Source organism: Aotus nancymaae, unplaced genomic scaffold, assembly GCF_030222135.1.
Source record: "Aotus nancymaae isolate 86718 unplaced genomic scaffold, 86718_ANA_hifiasm-v0.15.2.pri h1tg000032l_0, whole genome shotgun sequence".
Lineage (NCBI taxonomy): Eukaryota > Metazoa > Chordata > Mammalia > Primates > Aotidae > Aotus > Aotus nancymaae.
Window position 1 is genome coordinate 22,895,117 of NW_026988445.1, and position 20,184 is coordinate 22,915,300.

A 20,184-nucleotide genomic window follows, 5' to 3' on the forward strand; every position below is an offset into this window, starting at 1 on the left:
TGCTCCAATTAAAAGACACAGACTGGCAAATTGGAGAAAAAGTCAAAACCCATCAATGTGCTGTATCCAGGAAACCCATCTCGCATGCAAGGACACACATAGGCTCAAAATAAAGAGATGGAGGAAGATTTACCAAGCAAATGGAGAGCAAAAAAAAAAAGCAAGAGTTGCAATCCTAGTCTCTGATAAAATAGACTTTTTAAACCAACAAAGATCAATATAGACAAAGAAGGGCATTACGTAATGGTAAAAGGATCAATGCAACAAGAAGAGCTAACTATCCTAAATATATATGCACCCAATACAGGAGCACCCAGATACATAAAGCAAGAACTTAACAATCTACAAAAAGACTTAGACTCTCACACAATAATAGTGGGAGACTTTAACACTCCACTGTCAATATTAGACAGATCAATTAGACAGATCAATGAGACAGAAAATTAATAAGGATATCCAGGACTTGAACTCAGATCTGGACCAAGCAACCTAATAGACATCTACAAAACTCTCCACCCCAAATCCACAGAATATACATTCTTCTCAGCACCACATCACACCTACTCTAAAATTGACCACATAATTGGAAGTAAATCACTCCACAGCAAATGCAAAAGAACTGAAATCATAACAGTCTCTCAGACCACAGGGCAATCAAATTAGAACTCATTAAGAACTAACTCAGAACTGCACAACTTCATGGAAACTGAACAACTGGCTCTTGAATGTTGACTGGATAAAAAATGAAATGAAGGGAGAAATAAAGATGTTCTTCGAAACCAACAAGAACGAAGACATAGCATACCAGAATCTATGGGACACATTTAAAGCAATGTCTAGAGGAAAATTTATAGCAATAAATGCCCACATGAGGAGCAAGGAAATATCTAAAATCAACACCCTATCTTCACAATTGAAAGAGCTAGAGGAGCAAAATCAAAAAAACTCAAAAGCTAGCAGAAGACAAGATAATAACTAAGATCAGAGCAGAACTGAAGGAGATAGAGACAAAAAAAAATGCTTCAAAAAAAATCAATAAATCCAGGAGCTGGTTTTTTGAAAAGATCAACAAAATAGACTGCTAGCCAGATTAATAAAAAAAAAAAGAGAGAAGAATCAAATAGATGCAATAAAAAACAACAAAGGGGATATCACCACAGATTCCACAGAAATACAAACCACCATCAGAGATTACTACAAACAACTCTATGCACAGAAACCAGTAAACCTGGAAGAAATGGATAAATTCCTGGACACTTGCACCCTCCCAAGCCTAAACCAGGAAGAAGTTGAAACCCTGAATAGACCAATAACAGGGGCTGAAGTTGAGGCAGCAATTAATAGCCTACCAACCAAAAAAGCACAGGTCCATATGGGTTCACAGCCAAATTCTACCAGACATACAAAGAGGAGCTGGTACCACTCCTTCTGAAACTATGCCAAACAATCCAAAAAGAGGGAATCCTTCCCAAATCATTTTATGAAACCAACATTATCCTGATACCAAAACTCAGCAGAGAATCAACAAATAAAGAAAACTTCAGGCCAATATCCATGATGAACACAGATGCAAAAATCTTCAATAAAATATTGGCAAACCGAATGCAACAGCACATCAAAAAGCTTATCCACCATGATCAAGTAGGCTTCATCCTGGGGATGCAAGCTGGTTCAACATACGCACGTCTATAAATGTAATGCACCACATAAACAGAACTACAGACAGAACCCACATGATTATCTCAATAGATGCAGAGAAGGCCTTTGACAAAATTCAACAGCCCTTTATGCTAAAAATTCTCAATAAACTAGGTATCGATGGAACATATCTCAAAATAATAAAAGCTATTTATGACAAACCCATAGCCAATATCATACTGAATGGGCAAAAACTGGAAGCATTCCCTTTGAAATCTGGCACTAGACAAGGATGCCCTCTCTCACCACTCCTATTCAATACAGTATTGGAAGTTCTAGTCAGAGCAATCAGGCAAGAAAAAGAAATAAAAGGTATTCAATTAGGAAAGGAGGAAGTCAAATTGTCTCTATTTGCAGATGACATGATTGTATATTTAGAAGACTCCAACCTCTCAGCCCAAAATCTCCTTAAACTGATAAGCAACTTCAGCAAAGTCTCAGCATACAAAATCAATGTGCAAAAATCACAGGCATTCCTATACAGCAATAACAGACTTAAAGAGAGCCAAATCAAGAACGAACTGCCATTCACAATTGCTACAAAGAGAATAAAATACCTAAGAATACAACCAACCAAGGATGTAAAGGACCTCTTCAAGGAGAACTACAAACCACTGCTCAAGGAAATAAGAGAGGACACAAACAGATGGAGAAATATTCCATGTTCATGGTTAGGAAGAATCAATGTCGTGAAAATGGTCATACCGCCCAAAGTAATTTATAGATTCAACACTATCCTCATCAATCTACCTATGACCGTCTTCACAGAACTTGAAAAAACCACCTTAAACTTCCTATGGAACCAAAAGAAAGCCCACATAGCCAAGACAATTCTAAGAAAAAAGAACAAAGTTGGAGGCATCACACTACCTGACTTCAAACTATACTACAAGGCTACAGTAATCAAAACAGCATGGTACTGGTACCAAAACAGAGATATAGGCCAATGGACCAGAACAGAGGCCTCAGAGGCAACACCACACATCTACAACCATCTGATCTTTGACAAATCTGACAAAAGCAATGGGGAAAGGATTCCCTGTTTAATAAATGGTGTTGGGAAAACTGGCTAGCCATATGCAGAAAGCAGAAACTCGACCCCTTTCTGATACACTAAAATTAACTCCAGATGGATTAAAGACTTAAACATAAGGCCTAACACCATAAAAACCCTAAAAGAATACCTAGGCAAAACCACTCAAGACATAGGCATAGGCAAGGACTTCATGACTAAAACACCAAAAGCATTGGCAACAAAAGCCAAAATAGACAAATGGGATCTAATTAAACTCCAGAGATTCTGTACAGCAAAAGAAACAATCATTAGAGTGAACCAGCAATCAACAGAATGGGAAAAAACTTTTGCAATCTACCCATCTAACAAAGGGCTAATATCCAGAATCTACAAAGAACTAAAACAGATTTACAAGAAAAAAAAAAAAAAAACCCATTCAAAATGGGCGAAGGACTTGAACACATGAACAGATATTTTTCAAAAGAAGACATTTATGAGGCCAACAAATACATGAAAAAATGCTCATCATCACTGGTCATTACAGAAATGCAAATCAAAATCACATTGAGATACCATCTCATGCCAGTTAGAATGGCGATCATTAAAAATCTGGAGACAGGACGATCCAAGATGGCCGCTTAGGAGGAAGTCGGGATTGCAGCTCCGAGAGAAGGCGCAGAGGGTGAGTGGACGCCGCATTTCCAGACGGATTTTTACTGCCCACAGACCAGGAGATTCACAGGAGGAGAAGCCCCACGGGTCACCAGCGCTGCTGCTTTGAGCGGCGTGGCCGCTCAGCCTACGCCCTGGGGCGGGGGGCAGTGGCTTCTTACGCAGAGCGAGAGAGACAGAGTTCCCTCTCAGCCAGCAAGGGGAGCTGAAGCAGGGAGTCAAGCCAGGAGACCCCCAGGCAAGGGCGCGCCACGAATCTCAGAGCCGCTGCTTTGGCTGAAGCAGTGGCACACAGAGCAGCGGATTTTAACTGCCCACAGACCAGGAGATTCACAGGCAGAGAAGCTCCACGGGTTCCCAGCGCTGCTGGTTGGACCGGAGCAGCCGCTCGACCTGCACTGGGGGCGGGGAGCAGTGGCTCCTTGAGCAAAGTGAACGAGACTGTGTCCCCTCTGGGCCAGCAAGGGGAGCTGAGGCAAGGAGGCAAGCCAAGAGATTCCCGGGCAAAGAGGGCGCCACTGGAAACACGGCTGAACTCGGGAAGGTCCAGCACTGTGGGGGAGGGGCGTCCTCCATCGGGAAACACCCTGCAGTTCCCGGGGCAATTTGCCATAACCAAGACAACCCGCCACTACAGAGACTCCGTCACTACAGGGGCGGGCCAGCATAGCGGAAGCAGTTCTAACTACACCCATATAAACAGGACTGCAGGGAAGCTCACACGGAAGCTGGGTGGAGCCCACAGCAGCTCAGCGAAGCCTCTGCAGGCTGAGTGTAACTAGACTGCCACCTTGTGGGCAGGGAAAATGGTAGCAACACAGCTGAAAAGCATAAAACCCTAACTCCCTGGGCCAGAACACCTGGGGGGAAGAAAAGGGGGTTTATGAGTTCAGCTGCTGCAGACTTAAAATTACCAAAATCAGAAAGACAGCAACTACAAAGTCAATAAGCAGATAAATCCACAAAGATGGGAAGAAACCAGTGCAAAAAGGATGAAAACACCCAAAACCAGAACACTTCTCCTCCTACAAGGGGTATAACTCCTCACCAGCACGGGAACAAGACTGGATGGAGAATGAGTGTGATGAAATGACAGAATCAGCTTTCAGAAAATGGATAATAAACTTCCGTGAGCTAAAAGAACATGTTCTAACCCAATGCAAAGAAACTAAGAACGTTGAAAAAAGACTTGATGAAATGCTAACGAGAATGGACAACTTAGAGAGGAATATGAGTGAATTGATGGAGATGAAAAACACAACACGAGAACTTCGCGAAGCATGCACAAGTTTCAACAGCAGAATTGACCAAGCAGAAGAAAGGATATCAGAAGTCGAAGATCAACTCAATGAAATAAAATGAGAAGGCAAGATTAGAGAAAACAGGGTAAAAAGGAATGAACAAAGTCAACAAGAAATATGGGACTATGTGAAAAGACCTAATCTACGTTTGATAGGTGTACCTGAATGTGATGAAGAGAATGAATCCAAGCTGGAAAATACTCTTCAGGATATTATCCAGGAAAACTTCCCCAACCTAACAAGGCAGGCCAAGATTCAAGTCCAGGAAATACAGAGAACACCACAAAGATATTCCTCTAGAAGAGCAACCCCAAGACACATAATCATCAGATTCATCAGGGTTGAAATGAAGGAGAAAATACTAAGGGCAGCCAGAGAGAAAGGTCGGGTTACCCACAAAGGGAAGCCCATCAGACTCAACTGCAGATCTCTCAGCAGAAACCCTACAGGCCAGAAGAGAGTGGGGGCCGATATTCAACATCCTTAAGGAAAAGAACTTTCAACCCAGAATTTCATATCCAGCCAAACTAAGCTTCATAAGTGAAGGAAAAATAAAATCCTTTGTGAACAAGCAAGTACTCACAGATTTCATCACCACCAGACCAGCTTTACAAGAGCTCCTGAAAGAGACACTACACATAGAAAAAAACAACCAGCACCAGCCACTCCAAAAACGCACGAAATGGTAAAGAGCAGCAACACAATGAAGAATCTGCATCAACCAATGGGCAAAACAGCCAGCTAGCATCAAAATGACAGGATCAAATTCACACATAACAATATTAACCCTAAATGTAAACGGACTAAATGCCCCAATCAAAAGACACAGACTGGCAAATTGGATAAAAAGCCAAAACCCATCAGTGTGCTGTATCCAGGAAACCCACCTCACATGCAAGGATACACAAAGGCTCAAAATAAAGGGATGGAGGAAGATTTACCAAGCAAATGGAGAGCAAAAAAAGCAGGAGTTGCAATTCTCATCTCTGATAAAATAGACTTTAAAGCAACAAAGATCAAAAGAGACAAAGAAGGATATTACATAATGGTAAAAGGATCAATGCAACAAGAAGAGCTAACAATCCTAAATATATATGCACCTAATACAGGAGCACCCAGATACATAAGGCAAGTTCTTAAAGACTTGCAAAGAGACCTAGACTCCCACACATTAATAGTGGGAGACTTCAACACACCATTGTCAATATTAGACAGATCAACGAGACAGAAAATTAATAAGGATATCCAGGACTTGAACTCAGACCTGGAACAAGCAAACCTAATAGACATTTACAGAACTCTCCAGCCCAAATCCACAGAATATACATTCTTCTCAGCACCACATCACACCTACTCTAAAATTGACCACATAATTGGAAGTATATCACTCCTCAGCAAATGCAAAAGAACGGAAACCATAACAAACAGTCTCTCAGACCACAGTGCAATCAAGTTAGAACTCAGAATTCAGAAGCCAACCCAGAACCGCACAGCCTCATGGAAATTGAACAACTTTCTCCTGAATGTTGACTGGATAAACACTGAAATGAAGGCAGAAATAAAGATGTTCTTCGAAACCAACGAGAACGAAGACACCACATACCAGAATCTCTGGGACACATTTAAAGCAGTCTCTAGAGGAAAATATATAGCAATAAGTGCCCACATGAGAAGAAAGGAGAGAACTAAAATTGACACCCTATCATCAAAATTGAAAGAGCTAGAGGAGCAAGATCAAAAAAACTCAAAACCTAGCAGAAGACAAGAAATAACTAAGATCAAAGCAGAATTGAAGGAGATAGAGACACGAAAAACCCTACAAAAAATCAATAAATCCAGGAGCTGGTTTTTTGAAAAGATCAACAAAATAGACAGACCACTAGCCAGACTAATAAAAAAGAAAAGAGAGAATAACCAAATAGATGCAATAAAAAATGATAAAGGGGATATCACCACAGATGCCACAGAAATTCAAACCATCATCAGAGATTATTACAAACAACTCTATGCACATAAATTAGAAAACCTGGAAGAAATGGATAAATTCCTGGACAGCAGCCTCCTCCCATGCCTAAACCAGGAAGAAGTCGAAACCCTGAATAGACCAATAACAAGGTCTGAAGTCGAGGCAGCAATTAAGAGCCTACCACCCAAAAAAACCCCAGGCCCAGATGGTTTCACAGCCGAGTTCTACCAGACATACAAAGAGGAACTGGTACCATTCCTACTGAAACTATTCCAAATAATCCAAAAAGAGGGAATCCTTCCCAAATCATTTTATGAGACCAACATCATCCTAATACCAAAACCCGGCAGAGACTCAACAAGAAAAGAAAACTACAGGCCAATATCCATGACGAACATAGATGCAAAAATCTTCAATAAAATACTGGCAAGCCGATTACAACAGCACATCAAAAGCTTATCCACCATGATCAAGTAGGATTCATCCCGGGGATGCAAGGCTGGTTCAATATACGCAAGTCTATAAATGTAATTCACCACATAAACAGAACCAAAAACAAAAACCACATGATTATCTCAATTGATGCAGAGAAGGCCTTTGACAAAATTCAACAGCCCTTTATGCTAAAAATTCTCAATAAACTAGGTATCGACGGAACGTATCTCAAAATAATAAAAGCTATTTATGACAAACCAACAGCCAATATCATACTGAACGGGCAAAAACTGGAAGCATTCCCTTTGAAATCTGGCACTAGACAAGGATGCCCTCTCTCACCACTCCTATTCAATATAGTACTGGATGTTCTAGCCAGAGCAATCAGGCAAGAAAAAGAAATAAAGGGTATTCAATTAGGAAAGGAGGAAGTCAAATTGTCTCTATTTGCAGACGACATGATTGTATATCTAGAAGACCCTATCACCTCAGCCCAAAATCTCCTGAAACTGATAAGCAACTTCAGCAAAGTCTCAGGATACAAAATCAATGTGCAAAAATCACAAGCATTCCTATACACCAATAAGAGACTTAAAGAGAGCCAAATCAAGAACGAACTGCCATTCACAATTGCTACAAAGAGAATAAAATACCTAGGAATACAACTAACAAGGAACATAAAGGACTTCTTCAAGGAGAACTACAAATCACTGCTCAACGAAATAAGAGAGGACACAAACAGATGGAGAAACATTCCATGTTCATGGTTAGGAAGAATTAATATCGTGAAAATGGCCATATTGCCCAAAGTAATTTACAGATTCAACGCTATCCCTATCAAGCTACCAATGACCTTCCTCACAGAACTGGAAAAAACCACCTTAAACTTCATATGGAACCAAAAGAGAGCCCGCATAGCCAAGTCAATTCTAAGCAAAAAGAACAAAGTGGGAGGCATCACACTACCGGACATCAAACTCTACTACAAGGCTACAGTAATCAAAACAGCATGGTACTGGTACCAAAACAGAGATATAGACCAATGGAACAGAACAGAGGCGTCGGAGGCGACACAACATATCTACAACCACCCGATCTTTGACAAACCTGAAAAAAACAAGCAATGGGGAAAGGATTCCCTGTTCAATAAGTGGTGTTGGGAAAACTGGCTAGCCATATGCAGAAAGCAGAAACTCGACCCCTTCCTGACACCTTACACTAAAATTGACTCCAGATGGATTAAAGACTTAAACATAAGACCTAACACCATAAAAACACTAGAAGGAAACCTAGGCAAAACCATTCAGGACATAGGCGTAGGCAAGGACTTTATGACCAAAACACCAAAAGCATTGGCAACAAAAGCCAAGATAGACAAATGGGACCTAATCAAACTCCACAGCTTCTGCACGGCAAAAGAAACAGTCAATAGAGTGAATCGGCAACCAACAGAATGGGAAAAAATTTTTGCAGCCTACCCATCTGACAAAGGGCTGATATCCAGAATTTACAACGAGCTAAAAAAGATTTACAAGAAAAAAACAAACAAGCCCATTCAAAAATGGGCAAAGGTTATGAACAGATACTTTACAAAAGAAGACATACATGAGGCCAACAAACATATGAAAAAATTCTCATCATCACTGGTCATTAGAGAAATGCAAATCAAAACTACATTGAGATACCATCTCACGCCAGTTAGAATGGCAATCATTAAAAAATCTGGAGAAAACAGATGCTGGAGAGGATGTAGAGAAATAGGAACACTTTTACACTGTTGGTGGGAGTGTAAATTGGTTCAACCACTGTGGAAAACAGTGTGGCGATTCCTCAAGGACCTAGAAATAGAAATTCCATTTGACCCAGCAATCCCATTACTGGGCATATATCCAAAGGATTATAAATCGTTCTACTATAAGGACACATGCACACGAATGTTCATTGCAGCACAGTTTACAATAGCAAAGACCTGGAACCAGCCCAAATGCCCATCGATGATAGACTGGACAGGAAAAATGTGGCACATATACACCATGGAATATTATGCAGCCATTAAAAACAAGGAGTTCAGGTCCTTTGTAGGGACATGGATGAACCTGGAAAACATCATTCTCAGCAAACTGACACAAGAACACAAAATCAAACACCACATGTTCTCACTCATAGGTGGGTGTTGAACAAGGAGAACACATGGACACAGGGAGGGGAGCACTATACACGGGGGTCTGTTGGGGGGGAGGGGGGGACAGTTGGGGGGTGGGGAGTAGGGGAGGGATAGCATGGGGAGAAATGCCAGATATAGGTGAAGGGGAGGGAGGCAGTAAATCATACTGCCACGTATGCACCTATGCAACAACCTTGCATGTTTTTCACATGTACCCCAAAACCTAAAAGGCAATAAAAAAAAAAAAAAAATCTGGAGGCAACAGATGCCGGAGAGGATATGGAGAAATAAGAACGCTTTTACACTGTTGGTGGGAGTGTAAATTAGTTCAACAATTGTGGAAGACAGTGTGGCAATTCCTCAAGGACCTAGAAATAGAAATTCTATTTGACCCAGCAATCCCATTACTGGTTATATATCCAAAGGATTATAAATCATTCTGTTATAAAGACACATGCACACATACGTTCACTGCAGCACTGTTTACAATAGCAAAGACCTGGAAGCAACCCAAATGCCCATCGATGATAGACTGGACAAGGAAAATGTGGCACATATACACCGTGGAATACTATGCAACCATAAAAAATGATGAGTTCGTGTCCTTTGTAGGGACATGGATGAATCTGGAAACCATCATTCTCAGCAAACTGACACAAGAACAGAAAAACACCACATGTTCTCACTCATAGGCAGGTGTTGAACAATGAGAACACGTGGACACAGGGAGGGGGAAATCACACACTGGGGTCTGTTGCGGGGGACTAGGGGAGGGACAGTGAGGGGTAGGGAGGTTGGGGAGAGATAACATGGGGAGAAATGCCAGATATAGGTGACAGGGGGATGGAGGCAGTAAACCACATTGCCACGTATGTACCTATGCAATAATCCTGCAGGTGTTGCACATGTATCCCAGACCCTAAAGCGCAATAAACAAAATTTAAAAAAACAAAAAAGAAAATAATATTGCCATTATGTTACATTGTATTATTTTACATCAATTACTTAGAGTTGGAATATTGAAAGGCTGACAAAGTTATAATTTCTAGCCAATAATTCAGTGACAAGTTCTAAAAAAATGAAAATTAAGATGTATATTTTAATATATGTGTAATCTGCAAAGATCACAGATATCTACTTTAGGATTTAGTCATTCAGCATTTATGTATTTAGACATTCAGTGTGTGAGATATTGTGCATGGTGCTGGGGAGTTCACAGACTAGTAAGAGAGGCGTATATCCACGTATATACATACACTAGCACCTACAACTGTAAGACAGAGTGAGAAACAGTAAAATAGTAATAAGAAGAGTTGTCTACAAAATGCTATGAGAACCGAGGAAGGGCTGAATTCCTGCCTGGAAGGAAAAGGAAACAGAGAAGGTGAATTTTCTGGAAATGAAAGCAAGTAAAAACAAAATCTAAAAGCCCTTTCATTTATAAAATAAGGTAGTTGTAAAATAAATGTGTATAGTTAGGCTGGCTTTTATTAGTTGAATCAAAAAAAGTTATTCTGTTGGAATGCAATTGCAAGTGTATAAGAAAGTGAAGAAACGTTTGATGTGTACACATGTTGGCCAATTTAGTATAGTTTCAAGGAATAAACGTCATATACAGCTTGGCAGTGGTTCACGCCTGTAATCCCAGCACTTTGGGAGGCCAAAGTGGACAGCTGAGGTCAGGAGTTCAAGACCAGCCTGGCCAACATGATGAAACCCCATGTCTACAAGAACATACAAAAATTAGCCAGGAGGGTTGTGCATGCCTGTAATCCAGCTACACGGGAGGCGGAGGCACGAGAATCACTTCAACTCAGGAGGCAGGGGTTGCAGTGAGCCAAGATAGCACCATTGCATTCTAGCCTGGGCAACAGAGTGCAACTCCATCTCAAAAAAAGAGAAAATGTTATATATAAAATGAGCTTAGCTAATACTGAATGTAGGAAAAAGAAAGGACTAAAATAACATAAGACAAAGGTGATGGTGTTTTGTTTTCCAAGATCCTCTTAAAAATACGTCATGAAACTCAAGGATTTAGTGTTTGAGTTGGCTCTCAGCTCCTCCCTTGGCATCTGGGATAGAACTAGTTTACCGAGAAGGTTTCCAAGTCTTGTCCCACTGAATGTGAATGCCATCAGCCTCTCGCAAGCCTATGAGTCTTTGGTTAATGTGCATAACTACACTTTTTTTTTTGTTTGTTATTGCAGACTGAACTCTATTGATGTGAAGTATCAGATGTGGAAGCTAGGAGTTGTTTTCACTGACAACGTAAGCCTACTTCATTACCACAAAAGAAAATGCACTGTGATTAGATAAGTCTGCGGGAGTTCTGCAGATGGAAGCATGGTTATTTGGAAAATTTTTCAAATACCAATTCAGTTTATACAGACCAGATCTGGAGAGAGAACCATAGAAGATATGATTAACCAGCCCATCTCTCATTCCATTTCTTTCAATAGCTGAAAGATTAAAATGAAAATATATTTACACCAGAGAAAAACTGAGATGCAGATTTGTGAGTATGTTCATTCAGGTTTTAATTGGGCAATGGCATACTTCAGTCTTATAGATATTAAAAAGAAACTCCTAAATAATTTTAAAGGAACATTAATTGTGCTAAATTTAGGTTTCCTCCAAATTAAGTACTTAAATTATGGAGGTTTTTTTCCCCTTTTTTATTAATTCTTTTATCAAAGAGCCTTTGAAAACTAAATATGGGCCCCTACTATGTATCCAAATAAAATGGAAAAAAATTACCTATTACTAAAAGCCACAAGGTGTCTCAAGATTTCCCTCTTTAATTTTAGCACTGACTTTTACAGTTAACATTAGTTCCATTCTCCTATTTAGAAGCCTATGGCAGCCCCCAAATTCTCCTGCCTGTATCCTTGCCCCTTCCCTCATCCAGCCATGGGCCCAGAACTCTGGGTATCTTAGGAGTATTCTCTAAGAGCTCAAAACCATGTTGTACAAGAATCTTTTAGAACCATAAACGATTAACACACTATCGTACAACTAACTTCTCATCCAAATGGAAGCAACTGCCCTGAAGAACAAGAGGGCAACCTCAGCTTTGGCTCCAGCTGGCGTTTTCCATTCAAGTGGCCAGTCCCTCTTAAGTTCTGCCTGCTAAGCTCAATCTTTCATGCCACAATATTTTCACAGCCACTTCAGCCCAGATGCAGCTTATCCATAATATGCGTCTTGCTGTGTCGTTTTTTTCTGTCCTCTAGATAATTTGGGCATGGACAGATCCAGGACAGAGTCTTTCTTCAGACAGCTTTCTGCTACCTTAGTGGGCTTTTGTCCACCTGCAGTTTTTTGGTTTCTGTTTGGCCAATCATCTCTCTACATGTATCCATTCTTCAATATTACTGTGTCTCTCTGAAACACAGACATGTTCAGCATACTTGTTGAACTTATTGTTTCATCTGGTGAAATTCAGATGAAATTCAGAATTCCTAAATTTAAATTTTAGATAACCAGAAAATAGTATTTAGCATACGTATGTTCCAAATTATTTCATGGGACATTAAAACGAAACTAAAAATCATTTATTCTTTATCTCTGATTCAAATTTGACTATGTGGCATATGTGTAGAATCCACACATGCACCTCTGGCCCACCTTGTCATTTAGGTCCTTCCTCATCTTCTGCCCATGAATTTTCCTTTTCCTCAGTCTTTGCATTTCTTAATGGCTCATTAGATACATCCATCTCAATGTCCCAAGGCAAATTGTCATCTACCTTCTCTTCTGCTGCTCCCCACCAAATCTAGTCTTCAGTCTACAATTTTCTATGTTAGTATTTTTGTTCTTACTACCTAAGCTTAAATTATTCATATGGGGCCGGGTGTGGTGGCTCACGCCTATAATCCCAGCACTTTGGGAGGCCGAGGCGGGTGGATCACGAGGTCAAGAGATCGAGACCATCCTGGTCAACAAGGTGAAACCCAGTCTCTACTAAAAATACAAAAATTAGCTGGGCATGGTGGCGTGTGCCTGTAATCCCAGCTACTTGGGAGGCTGAGGCAGGAGAATTGCTTGAACCCAGGAGGCGGAGGTTGCGGTGAGCCGAGATTGCACCATTGCACTCCAGCCTGGGTAACAAGAGCGAAACTCCGTCTCAAAAAAAAAAAATTATTCATATGGACTCCTCCTCTTCTTTCGCCCGCCAATGCATGTATCTGATTATTTGCTGAATCTTGGTCCTATATGTGTCCTCTGTAATTCTCTCTTCCATCTTTACCAATTTTGCCTTTTTTTTTTTTTTTTTTTTTTTGCTCTGGTAACCTCACCCTGGGGCTTGTCCAGTAGTCTTCTAATTTAATGCCTGTGCCACTTACAGTGTTTTTAGACAATAGCTTAACTGGAGCAAGCTCACTTCCTCATGTGTAAATTGGGGCTAAACATGCCTATTCATCAGAGATCTTGCTAAAATAAAAAAAGAGACCATGTGTGCAAATATATTGAACATTGACCAGCACTTCATAGGTGCTCCAGAAATTTTCCTAAAATGTCATTTTCACAAACCATTATCCTTCTTATAATACTGCAGTGGCACTCAAGTTCCTTTGGGGTACACAGACGTCCTTTAACTTGCCCTCAAGCCTCTCCAGCACTGCCATACTTCCACCCCAGCTTGATCTTGCAAAACAGGAACCCACCACTCAAGCCAAATTTTCCTTCCCAAGCAAACTGCATACTCTTATCTCAGTGTGCTTTTAAAAAAATGCTATTATCTTTTCTGCCACTTGACCTCTAGCTTCAGTTCCACGTGGTCCTTGAAATCCCTTTACTAGCTCAGCCTCCTCTTTCTGTTCTCTGTGAAAGATTAAGACATATTACAGTCAAAATGAGGGTGTCCACCCCTTCCCCAAATGGGCAGTTTCTGACTCCACTAGCAAAATGGGCCTTATGCCGCAGAGACCGTAGTCCCATGAGGAACAGCAGCCACCGTGTTTTTGTTCCGCCTTAGTCATAGTCCTCCCCAAAAAGTACATTCATTTTCCAGCCTATGTGAATAATCACATTAATTATAATCCAGGAGACTTCTACAACAGTCCCAATTGTACTATAGCTTTCAGTGACACCACATAATTGGGTTTCTCCTAGACTTAATGTGACTCATGTAAAGTGAGATGCTTGGTTAATAAAACACTTCATGTAATCTCATAACAAGTACGTCTCCGCAAACACTGATTTAGTGAGTGAATAAATGAAAAGCAAAGAAAAGAAGGAAAGAAAAGGAAGGAAGGAAAATGACTGGTTCTTTGGTTGGCTGTAGAGCAAGGGTTCTTCTGTATTGGGGAACAGTTTTGTCTCCTAAATGACATTTGGCAGTGAATATCTGGAGACATCTTTGGTTGTCATGACTCGGGGGAGAGGTGGGGTCGGTGCTATTGGCATCTAGTTGATGCTGCTTGCCATCCTACCATGCACAGAACAGCACCCATAATAAAGGATCATCTGGTCCAAAATATCAGTAGTGCTGGGTTGAGAAAGCCTGCTGCCAAGTAAGAAGTCAATAAATGTTTCTCTATCGGAGGATAAATAAGAACAATTAAAGTTCCCAAAACACTTTAAACCAGTGTTTTCAAGGAGAATGACACTGACCATTTCAGAACAAACTAAGTAAAAATGAAATACACAAAGAACAAACTGATACAGCTAACTAGAATTATAAAAATGGATAGTGCACAAAGATGGAGTAATTGGAGTAATAGAGTGAAATCAGAGTTGCTTTCTAATTTTTTCTAATTGACAAATAATTGTACATATTCATGGGGTAGCTAGTGGTGTTTTGATAAATATAAAGTGGGGGCTGCAGTGGCTCAGGCAGTTGTCCTGGCGCATGTGGAGGTGAGGCTAGGAGTTCAAGGCCCGCCTAAGCAACATAGATAACCCCTCATCCGTTAAAAAAAAAAATTAGGCCGGATGCGGTGGCTCACGCCTGTAATCCCAGTACTTTGGGGGACTGAGGAGGGTGGATCATGAGGTCAGGAGTTCAAGACTAGCCTGGCCAAGATGGTGAAACCCCGTCACTACTAAAAATACAAAAAAAAATGACCAGGGTGTGGTGGCATGTGCCTGTAGTCCCAGCAACACGGGAGGCTGAGTCAAAGAATTGCTTGAACTTGGAAGGCGGAGGTTGCAGTGAGCCAAGATCGCGCCACTGCACTCTAGCCTGGGTGATAGAGCAAGACCCTGTCTCAAAAAAAAAAATAAATAAATAAACAAATAAGTAAATAAATAAATAAATAAAGTACACACACACACACACAAAGTATAGTAATCACATCAGGCTAATTAGCATGTGCATTATCTTTGACATTTATCATTTCTTTATGTTGGGAACATTTAATATCCTCCTCCTAGCTATTTGAAGCTATATATTATTGTGACCTGCAGTCATCCGACAGTGGTATAGAACCCTAGGACTTATTTTTCCTATCTGCCTATCACTTTGTATCCCTATTCCTCCCCCTCCTTGTTCTCCTCAGTCTCTAGTGTCCTCTCTCCTACTTTTTACTTCCATGAGCTTAACTGTTTAAGCTTCCACGTGTGAGTAAGAACATGCAGAGTTTAACTTTCTGTTCCTGGCTCATTTTGCTTAACATGTAACGATAGTCACGCCTTCTATTTTCTGACACGTTTTCCCCCTCTTTTGTCTTAATAGTCCTTCCTCTACCTAGCCTGGTATATGACGATGTCTGTTCTTGGACACTATAACAACTTTTTTTTTGCCGCTCACCTTCTCGACATTGCTATGGGATTCAAGACATTAAGAACCATCTTGTCCTCAGTAACTCACAATGGCAAACAGGTAACAGTTTATCTTTTTTCCCCCTTGCAGAAAAGAAAAAAGCAACACACAAAGCAAACAAACGTAAAATCATCCCTCAAATGACGATGTCCAGTTTGAAAGATTTTTTTGAAGGGAGGGTCTCCTAGAGCTATCCTCAAGTCTTAGCTTGACTTTGGATAAATGAATAAAAAATAATAAAAGTACATATCCTACCATATTTTTGTGAAAATGAAATAAAAGCAAATGCACATGCCTTAACACAACCCCTGGCACATATTAAACACTCAGGAACTTAGTTATTATTTTGTTCCTAGTATAGTGTTTGCTCCATTTGCTATTATGGGGAACCAAAATACGTTACAGGATCCTGATGCACTCATTGTATTCATTGTAAAATACGAGATGCTGCATTTTAATGTAATATTTTGAAACTGGATATTCATGTACTCTTTACTTTTAACTTGAGCAAAAAGGATGTTTCATATTTGAGAAGGTCATGCTGACTTGGAAGAAAACTGGTCTAGGTCCAGAAAATGCACTTATGTTCTAATGGAACCCATTTGTAATGTGAAAACTTTCCATTATCATGAAACATATCACAGAAGGATGCATTTATTAATTCATTTGCTATTTTTCAAGTGTCCACTGGGTGGTAACACATTCCATGGTCATTTTTGGATTACAGAATCCTTACATTTTAAAGTAATTGCCTCTCTAAAAGCCTTGAACTGGGTCCACAGTTAAGTCCACTTTATTGCTATCATTAGTTTTCTAAATTTCTCTTAAGTATGTCACTTTAGATTCTGAGTATGACTGTGATGTGCACGGCAAGTCATGGGGCCAGTGACAGAAAGTCTCTTTATTCATCAGTCAGTTAATAAGTTGTGTTTGAGCTCCCAGTATATGTCAAGAACTAGAGATGCCAAATCTATGTGTTTTCTCCATAAAAGGTCTGGCGCTGCTTTCAGTTTCTGAATTTGTGGCGTTTATTTCTTTTTGAGGTGTCAAATTTTCTTTTTTTGTTGTTTTCGTTTTCATTTTAAGATGGGAGTCTTGCTCTGTCACCCAGGCTGGAGTGCAGTGTTGCAATCTCGGCTCACGGCAACCTCCACCTCCTGGGTTCAAGTGATTCTCCTGCCTCAGCCTCCCACATAGCTAGGATTATAGGCGCCTGCCACCACACCCAGCTAATTTTTCTATTTTTAGTAGAGACAGTGTTTTACAGTGTTGGCCAGGCTGGTCTCAAACTCCTGACCTCAGGTGATTCGCCTGCCTCCGCCTCCCAAAGTGCTGGGATTACAGGCGTGAGCCACCCTGCCTGGCCTCAAATTTTCATTTGCAGAAATATGTAGAGCTTTTTAGTCCTAACGGGTAAAACACACAGAAATTTACAGTGGCCCTGTACTTCACCTGTAGAAATGAATTAAACCCTCTGTTAAGAAAACATATTTTCTCCAGATAAAGTGATTTTGTAAAGACTTAATCAGCATAGGCTTATAGTTAAGACTATACGGATGTCCTGTAATCACAGAAAGTACACATAAAGACAGTGCATCTTAGCATGATAGAATTTCTGTGATGCAACCAGAGATACATTTTCACCAACTTGGTGAAAAGCCACATTTTTAGCATATATACATTCTACCAAAAATACAATTCTATCATATACATATATCTATTAAAAAATTAAAGTATAATTTGGAATTAAAAACAGAATACCTAGAGCTGAAAGACCTTTCAAACGGAGACTAATTACAGATTGAGAAAAACAGCGTTCAAAATAGTGTTGGTCATTAGCTGTGGTGGTTTTCACTTTGGTCATTGTTTACAAAGCAAGATTTCTCAGTTTTTAAAAAATATTTATAGTATACATTATTACGGTTGTGTGTCCCCAGATTTCAGGAGCAATACAAATTTCTATCCAGTTTTAGGATATGATTGAAAATAAAAAAATAATTTACAGTCATATCAAAAACAAAATATGTTTTATTAAGAAAGTAAATTATTTACAGAAAATAGTCCTCACAGAATTGCGTGAACCCGGGAGGTGGAGGTTGCATTGAGTCAAGATTGCGCCACTGCACTCCCACCTGGGTGACAGAGCGAGACTCCGTCTCAAAAAAAAAAGAAAGAAAGAAAATAGGCCTTATAAAACGAAGAAAGTACTTAGTATCTATACTCTGCAGTAGCTAATTAAGTAGTTAAATTTTGCATAAAATAGTCTGATAACTTGATAAAGAGAATATGAAAATGAATGTCTGCACTAGGGGGCTAAGAAAGGCGAGAAATAAGTTATGGATCTCATTAGCTTCTAGTAAACACAGCTGTGTTCTCACTAGCGCACTCCCCCCCACGTAGATGTCATATATGTCAATCGTATGTCCTCTATTTCTAATAACTGTTCCATGTCACGTTGCTTTCCAGCTCGTGTTAACTGTTGGCTTATTAGCTGTTGTTGTGTACCTATATACTGTGGTGGCGTTCAATTTCTTCCGAAAATTCTACAATAAAAGCGAAGACGGTGATACGCCGGATATGAAATGCGACGATATGCTAACAGTAAGTTCATAATCTTTGATCTCATATGAATGAAAAATTCCCCTGCTTCTGCAATTTAAGTAATTGTGTATTTATTCTCTAACAGAGCAAAACAGAAAATAGTCTAAACAATAGAAGGTTGCCTAGCTCTTTAAAGAGTAGACAGTTTTCATTTTTAGCAGAACGTCAAGGACCTTTTCTGTCACTTTTCCATACGTGCTGCATAGCCTAATTATTAGTAGAATTGTTGAGTAATGTAGTTAGAACTCGAAGGAGTAATGTCATCGCTTTAGCCTGTTGTTCACATATCCCAAGACAGCAGGTAAAATTATTTCCCAGAGAACATTCGGAAGCCTTAGTTTTTTGTTCACCTTAATGACTTTAACTGAAATTACTAAATTTCAAAAATATCTCTCTTCATAGAACTACTAGTTTTTTGTTTTATATTGAGTATCTTGGCTTAAATGTCTTTTTTGGTCTTGGTTTTCAAAAATCAGCAGCTGTTAAAGCTTTCATATTGCTGTGACTCTAACATTGACAAATGAGAAGTTATCATACATGAGATCTTAGATCAGAAAGGGTAACATGAGAAAAAAATAAGTATCACTAGCTGGAAAGAGTTTATCATTCAATAAGCTGCTTACTAAAATACCTACATAATTTGTGTTGGGGATGTAGGTATAGAAGCTGACATAATGATACATAAATTACTCTAGAAAAACATAGCCCAAAAGAGTGATGAGAGAGATTGACCGGTATTACAAAGACTCATAATTAAGATAGTTTTATACTAAAGAATGACAAATCAGTGGGACAGAATAGTTCAGAAACAGATGGAAATACAGAAATTAAAAGATGATACAGGTGGCTTTTGAAGTAATGAAATTAAAAATAATTTAATAAATGGCATTGGTACCGTGGACAAGCAGTTTGGGGGAAAATAAAAATGAATACCAACCTTGCTTTTTAATTAAAAATAAATTCTGGGCCGGGCGCGGTGGCTCAAGCCTGTAATCCCAGCACTTTGGGAGGCCGAGGCGGGTGGATCACGAGGTCAAGAGATCGAGACCATCCTGGTCAACATGGTGAAACCCCGTCTCTACTAATACAAAAAATTAGCTGGGCACGGTGGCGCGTGCCTGTAATCCCAGCTACTCAGGAGGCTGAGGCAGGAGAATTGCCTGAACCCAGGAGGCGGAGATTGCGGTGAGCCGAGATCGCGCCATTGCGCTCCAGCCTGGGTATCAAGAGCGAAACTCCGTCTCAAAAAAATAAAAAAATAAAAATAAAAATAAAATAAAATAAAATAAATTCTGAATTGAGCATATTTCAATGAAATAAGAAGGAACAATGACATGACAGAATTTGATGCCTTAAATAATAGTAATACTCATTTTTACATGGAGAAGTGTCTGACTATGACACAAAACCCAGGATCCATGAAAGCGTAAACATTATTTGAAAAAAGAGTAACTATAAACAAAGTCCTAAAGACAAATGATAAACTGGGAAAAATATATTTAACACCATAAGAAAGGGCCAGTCTCCTTAATCTACCAAGTCCTTATCATGTCAATATGAAGAAAC

The 20,184-nt window shown here is 39.8% G+C and overlaps 1 protein-coding gene across 6 annotated transcripts in view; it reads left to right on the forward strand.

The window, feature by feature from the left end:
- Nucleotides 1–20,184, forward strand: part of RYR2 (ryanodine receptor 2) — a 784,705-nt gene that overhangs the window by 745,239 nt on the left and 19,282 nt on the right. For all 6 annotated transcript variants that reach the window (XM_064383634.1, XM_064383629.1, XM_064383631.1 and 3 more), the window contains 3 exons: nt 11,459–11,519; nt 15,931–16,077; nt 18,484–18,618. In XM_064383634.1, the coding sequence (XP_064239704.1) occupies nt 11,459–11,519; nt 15,931–16,077; nt 18,484–18,618 (343 nt within the window). The remainder of the gene's footprint in view (nt 1–11,458; nt 11,520–15,930; nt 16,078–18,483; nt 18,619–20,184) is intronic.